Here is an 8,452-nt window from a genome sequence, read left to right as displayed (position 1 = left end):
GGGCCCGTGAGCCGCGGCCGCTGAGCTTGCGCGTCCGGCAACGGGAAAGGCCACGACAGGGAGAGGCCCACATAACCCAAAAAAAAAAAAAAAAAAAAAAAGACAGGGCGTCCCACACCATCCCCTCTTCTCATCTCAGGTTGGGTCCCCTGAAGTGGGGAGAGGCGTAGGTAACCAAAGGGGGCTGAAGGTGCCAGGTGAGGGCTAATTGTGCAAGCTCTTTTCCATCCCTACAGGTATGCAGTCCCCCTACTGGAGTGAGCTCCCAAAATGGAGAGACAAATCCCGCCTTCAGAATAGCTGAATATCTGATACTTGGAGGAGATGAGATTTTCAGCGGGGAATCACTGATCCTTTGTCAAAAACCACCAGGACAGCCAAGGGGAGGATTAGGGAAACACCCTTGTGACAGCCGCATGGACCCTCATGGCATGGGTTCCAGCCCCTTCACACGTCCATCAGACCAGACCTGGTTCCCTCCCTGAGAAAGGCAGCCTGGAAGGAGGAGGAATAGGGATCTAAGGAAGGTCTAGGATAAGGACGTGCGATGGTGTGCATTGCACTTCTTTTTTCAGTGCTTTTGTTGCTCCGCCTTGTCTAAATAGGGGTCCTTGTGTCACAGTCCACACTGTGGGCCATGGAACCCATCTCAGTTCAGCCCTGCACCCCCCTGTAAGACCAGCAAGGAGGGCCAGGGCTTTGCAATCTCACAAGCTCTCTGACATTCTGGAGAGGATTCCTGGGGCTGAGTCCAAACCTCCTGAACACATACCCCCAAGGCATAAAGTGAATCAATGATACTTTATTTGATTTCAGTTTGCTTGGTGTGACTGGCTGGGTGTCTGTGTGTGTATGTGAGTGTTTACGTGTATAAATAATAATTTGAAAAACAGGAGTCTTCAGATTAAGCATGAAGCTCTAGCATGCATTCAAGCAGGTGAACTTTTCAACTATGATTTTAAGGAAAAAATAATCAATGGAAATTCTTGTTTCCAAGATAAATCAAAACCCGGTTTCTTTGTTCTCTGACAGGATCGCATTCCAGCCAAGGTCTACTGAGTTGGCACCTAGGCTCATGAGTCAGGCTGGTAGTCACCCTCCACTGTCAACACATACCTTCAGGCAAGAGGGGCCTTTATCTCCCCTGTCCATTTCTATCCTGGGGGAGAGGGAGACTGGACATGGGAAAGATACATCTGAACAGGTGGACAGAGGCAGAGCAGGGGGGACTGAAAACTCCCAGCTGTTCACACCCTCCCCAAAGTGAGGGTTTTTCACAGCTGCATGTGGGTCATAAGGCACTGAGAGGCCACTCAAGGAACAGGACACAGACGTGAGATAATGAGCCCTGTTCCTCAGCCATAAGACTTGTTCCTTTCTTCCTAATATCCCCAGAGAACTAAGTAACGTCCCAAGAGAAGCCTGGGGACTGAGGTGGGATGGGTGTCCCCGGTGACACGAGAACCCCTTTCGCCACTCTATTTCCCTCTCCCTGATGCACCCCCTCCCCACACTGTCCCCAACTCCCCCCACCATGCACCCCAGTCTTGGGTCACAGGGCCTTAGCAGGCCGTGGGGCGCCCCAGTACATCATGAGATCCACCAGGAAGGTGGGCATGTAGCTCACGGGGAGGTAGAAGAACTTGGCGTCCCAGCCAGCGGAGTACCGGGTGCGGGGGTGGCAGGAGGTCAGGGCATGCTCCATGCAGTTGGTCATCAAGGACAGATTCCCGGACCATGATGGCTTCAATAAATTCGATGTCTTCATGACTGTCCAGAAGGAGACACCATCCAAAATATTCTCATTTCCCAATGCTCCCACTTCCAGATCAACATGACAGTTTCTAAGAATTCCTTTCTCTTCCAAAATCATACTCCAAATCAAATCCATGGATTTCCTTGGAGTGTGTCCTAACACTTACCCCAGGATCTCTATCCACACTAAGCCCCCTCTGGATCTATTCCTGGGAATATGTGCACTACATAAACTGGAGGTCTTTGCAAACACTAGAAATTGAGGCACCTGAAAAAAGCTGGTTCTAACACCAGCTTACCGTGATTCCACGGGTGTCTTCCCTCTCTGGCTTCAGTTTCCTTCCCAAATTAAAAGAGTTTCGGAAGAGAAACTGGTCCCCAGGTCTATCAAACCTGAATCCTTTCCTTGGGTCACCAATTGACCACACAGGACCCTGGGGATGGAGTTCATGTCCCCACTATGTGGGTGACTCAGAGCCTGGAGGATGGACCTGAGACTGGAGGAGGTGCTAATGATGGACCCAGGCTACCAGACAAGGGTTTGCTTCTCTCCCCAAGGTCTCACTCACAGTCAGCCATGAACTTCTCTCCATAGAGTTCCTTGATCTCTGTGCTGGCCTGATCCCATGATGCCTGGAGGCTTCCATTAAACACCTCAGGGCTGGTCATATTGGTCATGAAGTAACCAGGCTCAATCATCGCCACCTTCACTCCGAAGTAGGAGAGCTCCCTCCTGCAAGGGAGACAGGCAGAGGGGCAAGGACTTCAGAGGTCTTCTTGCAAAACAAAACATGAAAGAACAGTAAGACACCAACATAGGATTGGGGTGGGATACACTGGAATTTCTTAGAGGTTGTGAGGTACAGAAGCCAGGGGGAGAAAACTCAGGATGACAGTATTGCTTCTGTATAGAGTGTGAATATTTTTCCAATTATTTTACATACCTGTGCCTATCAGCTCTAAATCCTACCAGTTGTGCTACAAGGCATCGTTTAAATGTTATCTCCTATTCCTCTCACCTCCAATCAATCACCATACTTTGCACGTTTTATCTTTCCCATACTCCCCAGTCCCCTCTCTCCCCTCTCCTACCCTGCTAACCCCCTGGCCACCTGTCCTCTAGGGAGCATCTCTCTGCCCACGGTATCAGATCCCCCACATCAGAGCCACTCTCTCCCTGCAGCCCGTGGAGTCTCCACACTGATTTGATTAAGTAGCTCCCTGGATTAATGGCTTCATGGGGTACACTCCTCACAGGGCTCCCAGAACCTAAATACCGCAGCAGTTGAGCACATGGAAGGGCTGCACAGCCAAATAATATCAGGTCCAATTCTGCCTCCGACACTTTGGTGACCGTGGACCCTCACACAAGGCAGGAATATGTTGAATCATATTAGGCCTCACACCCACCTGGACACCCAAAAGATAAAAGGGTGCTTCCCAGTGAAAGACCTACACAGAGCAAGAGAGAGGGATCTAGAAGGAAGGGCCATTAGGTCTCTAAAGAAAGAAAACCCCTGTAGAAGGCACCCCCCAGAAGCATAGAAGCAGGAGGACAGAAGAAGGGCCTCCATTCCAGGCCATTACCTGAGGGAGTCTGAGAAAGCCTCCACGCCGTATTTGGACATGCAGTAGCCTCCACCAAAGAGGGACACGCGGCCCATGACGCTGGAGACATTGACCACACGGCCCCTCGCCTTCCTCACTAGGGGCAGCAGACTCAGGGTCACCTCAATCATCCCCAACAGGTTCACGTCGAGCATCTTTACGAAGTCCTGTTTGGTCAGCCACTCATTGGGTGCCATGGGAGTGCAAATGCCGGCATTATTCACCAGGCCCCAGAGTCCTGGGAACAGTGAGGGCGAGAGGGCAACACCATGCTGGGCCCATGAGTGAGGACCCAGCGGAGGTTCCAAGTCACCTTCCACCCAGTGAGGACTTTAGGAGAGAGGCTGCAGGGGGAACGGCTGGAACAGAGACCAACATGCTGCCTGCGGGTTTGGGGAGACCAGACCCTGTAAGCCGTTGGAGGACAGAAGGTGCACCACCCTCCTGACTCAGTCTTCGCGCCCAGCCCACTGCCTGGTGACAAGGGGCAAGCACCCCAGATTTGATGAACGCAGGGACTGAGGTTGAAGAAATCTAGTGTGTCCATAGTCTGGAACTTGGAGGGTGAAGTTTTGTGTTTTCACAGTCCATGTTGTCCTTGCAGACATTATCAATATTCACCTACATTTTCAGATTTTCTGACAGCTGCAGGACTGAGTGCCCAACAACTAGCTAGGAAAGAGAGGGAAATATAGAGAGACAATGAGGAAGGGAGGGGAAGGGAGGAATAAAAGAGACAGTGGATAAAAGGCAAAAAAAGATGAGAAATATCTGGGTGGAGATTGGCTGGGGAAAACAGACCTGAAATCCCAGGTTTGGGAGAACATGTTGACAGGCCTGGTATTGACCTCTGGGGCCTGGCCTTGAAATACCCGCATCAATACTGAGCAATGTTCTTGCAGGAATCTGGGGAATTCCATGGGGGTAGGCTTTCAGGGGGAGGAAGGGCTGCCTCTGTTTACCCATCACCCCCAGAGCACAGAGTTCACCCCCTACCCCAGAAAATTCCATCTTCTCCTGCCACCCACACAGGAGTCCACTCTAGCCCCATCTCCTTGGTGCAGATTCACCCAACTTAATGGAGACCTCTCTGCCAGTATCAAAGACACAATCCCAAGGTTTTAAAGACTGGTAACCATAGGCCTCAGGGTGGCAGGAGCAGGCTATTGAGGGATGGGGTAGGGCTGCCAGAAGTATCCACACGGAGAGTTGAGTTCCTCCCCTACTCAGTAACACGTGTGCCTTGTAGGAAGAATATTCTCCAACCATTGTCATCAAAGGCACAATCAACATATGCGGTTATAGTGTAGGGAACTGGGTAGAAAGAAGTTTGCCAAGATATCATTTATGTTGAATATGATGAATAAAAGGTAGGAAATAATTATGTATCATACCATGAGGTACTTTTTAGTAAGTAATGCTATTCTAAAGGGTAGTATATTCTCAATCATAATTTATTAATTTTTGGAAGAAATTTTTATTATGTTGTAAATCAGTACATCCTTCTTTAGTGGAAAGAAAACTAATATGTGCAAAATATAATACTATGTACGTCAAAATATTATCAGTACTTATCTCTGGGTGGTGAGATTTTGAGAGTGTTTGGTTTTAATCCCTGCACTTTTCTGAGTTTCCACAATGATCATGTTTTAAATTATACTTAGATGAAAGAAATTCAAGTTCTCTCCTTCCCCTGTAAAACAAAGGCACAACTGTAGTAATTAAAAAAAAAAAAAAAAAAAAAACAAAGCAGGAAAAGAAAAGAAGAAAAACAGAAAACAAAGAGAGAGAGAGAAAAAGTAACCCTTAAGTAGTTTTCTGACCTTCCTTAGACAAGTCCTGACAGCTCAGTGTTGTCATCTGAAAATTGGTGACATTTAAGCCCAAGTAGGAGGACTATGGGTCACCAGCAAGAACATGATCAAGTGCTGAGAACACAGCCCAGCTCCAGGGCTGCCCCCCAGCCCCCCAGGCAGCCTTCCAGCCAGAGTGCCCATCTCCACCCGTCCTCCAAAAAGCGCACACCGATCACCCTGGTCACTCAGCATCAAGGAACCCAGACCTCCTGCTGAGGGAGGAGGGGGACACCAGACAGAAAGTCTGCAAGGACACATTCTCATCAGGGAAAACTCTCCCCTAAACTGCAGAGCCTCAAGGTTGGGAGGTGGAGGTGGGATGGAAGAGGCTTTGCTGGCAAGCTGGGTGAGGAGAACACAGGGAGGACTTCAAGTCCTGGAAAACACCTTGGGAATCTCCCCAGGCAGCTGTCAAGGGGTCTCCACTTCACACAGAGAGAAGAAATAAACAGAAAAAAGAAATCTGGGTGGTACCTCTGTCCCTGACACGCTCCTTCACCCACTCGGTGGCCGCAGCGATGCTCTCAGTCTTGGTGACGTCCAGGATCACTGTCTCCAACCTGTCTGATGTCTGGCCCTTCAGCTGCTCGGCCCCCTGCTCCGTCAGACACGTAGCCAGCACCCTCAAGCCTCGCAGGTCCAGCTGCCTGGCCAGCAGGTTCCCGAAGCCCGAGTCACAGCCCGTGATGAAGACGAACTTGTCCTGGAGGTGGCTCACCACCTGCCTCTCCCGGTACCAGCGCAGGAGGTAGTACAGGCCCACGAGGACCGCCAGGTACAGCCACATGGCTTTGCAGGGGACAGACACAGGCAGGCTGGGGTGAAACTCGAGTCTGGCTAGTGTTGAGACAGGAGGACTTAAGAACACGCACGATGTTGATTGGCCAACCAACCTCCAGGATCTCTGGCATGGAGTCCTCAGGATTTTCCTGTTCACCCTCTTTAGTGACTATTATTGATTCTAACCCCAAATGCATGCAATTTGGTACGCTCACAGCATTTCTAATACATGGCATTGCGTTTCCAACACAACTTCTTAAGGATGACAATACTTTTCCAGCCACCTCTTCCTGGTGCGCCCACTCCTCCCTGTTTCCCTCTACCCACCTCTCCCCTCTCCACCCCACCCCCAAACGTTGTAACCCTTATATCCCAGGTTTCACGGTTCACAACTATCTTCTTCCCTTTTTCCTGCTCAGCCTGGGACCGGGGTCTCCCTTACCTACTGGAGATTCTTACAAGGGGAATACACGTGGAATCAAGACACAAGTGGCTTCAAAACCCAGCTCTGCTGCCAACCAGCTGTGTGACCTTGGGCAGCTGGCTAAGCCTCTGAGCCTGGTCTCCTCCTCTGGCTCAGCTCCCAGAATTCACTCCTGAAAGACTAAGTCCCTCTCAGCCTCTCTAGGACTAGAAGGGAAGGCAAACGAGGATAAGGTCTCTCCTGAAGAAGTGGTTCCCTGGGCCTGAAAGCTGTTCAGGAGAACAGCGGGGGTGTCTGATCTCAGAGGCAAGGAGAGGGACAAGAAGGGAATGGGGGCGACACACGCAATGGTGAGACGTCTCCCAGATGCCGGGCCAGTTGTTGGAAGGACTCACACAAAGCTGGTCTAACAGTTGTTCCCCTTTCACTCTGTGAAGATGCCCTGCCCACAGCCCTGGGGGCCCGGCTACATTGCCCTCTGCCCCTCCTGTGCTGAGTGAGGCCCTGCCCTGCCCGGCACCACACCCGGAATCCAGACCATTCAGACACTGAGAAAAGACTGATTTGAACAGGGATCATGGGATGGGGTGTGCGAACCTCCCCCGATCAGGGAGTGCTGTAAAGCCCAATAATTGGAGAGAATCAGGTCAGTTGTATCAGGGTGATGATGGAGAAGAGGAGGGAGCTGCCCCCTCAGGAGATTAAAGAAATGACCAGAGGCTGGACCCCAGAACAGCTGTGCATGCAGGGACTTTCACCGTGAAGTGGAGGATACCATTCAGTAACGGGGGTGGACCCATCAGGGGCACAGAGCTGGTGAGTGGGGCAGGGACAGAAGGAGCCTGGCTCAGTGCGCTGGGCATCTCCTGACAGTCCACATTTACTACAGCTCCGACTGGTAAGTAAGGAAATACGAGAGGCACTGGGAGGGAAGGAGAGGCTTCCCCAAGCAAACAGAGGCTCAGATGCCCCTGGAACCCACCCCAGCAGCCAACAAAGACAGACAGGGGCACAGATTCAGCCTTTAGTGGTAACTGTCAAGTGCAGGGAGCTGACTGTAGTCCTGAAAGTGTTTGTCCCTCAGGTGGGAGTTGGCAGCAGTAATAGAAAGGCTCGTCTTGCAGACCAGCCTGTGGCTGCTTCCTGCGTGACCCCCAGGACCCTCCTACATGGGCTTCCCAAAGGGTGAGGACAAAGAAGGCCAGGATGAAGGATGGTGCCCTGGAAACTGTCAGGAAGCCGGGCGGCAGGCGAATCCTAGGCAAACACAAGCCCTGCTAAGGGAGAAGGTTTGGTTTCTTTACTTGGAAGAAACAAGAGGGTCTTTTCGTCAGTGACCACGAATTCCTTCAGCCATAAACTCCCATGGGGCCATGCAGCAGACACGTCCCAGCCCTCATGCCATCTGCTTCCCTCTTGTGAACCCTGAAAGTAATATGACTGCTCGCGGGGGTCTCAGGAGCTTCCGACTACATTCCGGGTGGGAACAACCACAGGAAGGTCAGGAGAGAGCAGTAAGAGAAAGGAGCCTGGGGTGACACTCACTCACCTGGGAGCTGCAGGGGCCAGAAGAAGAAATCCTTCAGAGGCGACCCTGTCAGGGAGACTCTGACAAAGATCTCTGCACCTTATGTCCTGGGAAGGGCAGTTGGGCCAGATTCCAGGACCACACCTGTGACCCTCATGTGAGCTGGAGCTGACGCACACACCCTCCGGCGTAGCCCAACAGCATCTCAGTGGGGACCACTGTCAAGTGTAAGAGTCCATCTCCCACCCACTCCCTCTTCTCCACCCAGGACCAGTCCTCTGAACAGGGGGAGGTGTAGGTAACACCTGGGGGAGCTGGAAGGGGTAGAGAGTACGGGCTAACTGTGCAAGCTTGTTTCCATCTCTACACGTATGCAGTTCCACTGTCTGGAGTGGAGACCCAAAAATGTAGAAACAGACCAGGGCCTTCAGGTGTTGAAGTTCTGGTGCTCAGAGGAGATGAGGGTTGCAGGTGGGGAGTCACTGACCCTAGCGACTCACA

At 51.5% G+C, this 8,452-nt stretch overlaps 1 protein-coding gene across 1 annotated transcript; it reads right to left on the bottom strand.

Moving 5' to 3' along the window:
• Window positions 1-1,552: 1,552 nt before the first annotated feature.
• On the bottom strand, window positions 1,553-6,081 carry LOC103075511 (retinol dehydrogenase 16). Its single transcript, XM_007467694.1, has 4 exons — window positions 5,694-6,081; window positions 3,343-3,601; window positions 2,325-2,488; window positions 1,553-1,770 (listed from the first exon to the last, which is right to left on the bottom strand). Exons 1-4 carry the CDS (start codon window positions 6,004-6,006, stop codon window positions 1,553-1,555), a joined length of 954 nt encoding a protein of 317 aa, XP_007467756.1. The 5' UTR covers window positions 6,007-6,081.
• Between the last annotated feature and the right edge of the window lie 2,371 nt (window positions 6,082-8,452).

Source organism: Lipotes vexillifer, unplaced genomic scaffold, assembly GCF_000442215.2.
Source record: "Lipotes vexillifer unplaced genomic scaffold, Lipotes_vexillifer_v1.1 scaffold387, whole genome shotgun sequence".
In the NCBI taxonomy this organism is placed as follows: domain Eukaryota; kingdom Metazoa; phylum Chordata; class Mammalia; order Artiodactyla; family Lipotidae; genus Lipotes; species Lipotes vexillifer.
This window is presented reverse-complemented; position numbering and strand designations above follow the sequence as displayed.

Excerpts from the sequence above, each read along its gene's own strand:
- LOC103075511 (XM_007467694.1), bottom strand. The coding sequence starts at position 6,006 with ATGTGGCTGTACCTGGCGGTCCTCGTGGGCCTGTACTACCTCCTGCGC. Across the intron at positions 3,602-5,693 it reads GGAGCGTGTCAGGGACAGAG|GACTCTGGGGCCTGGTGAAT; the intron begins GTACCACCCAGA and ends CACTGTTCCCAG. Across the intron at positions 2,489-3,342 it reads GCTTTCTCAGACTCCCTCAG|GAGGGAGCTCTCCTACTTCG; the intron begins GTAATGGCCTGG and ends TCTCCCTTGCAG.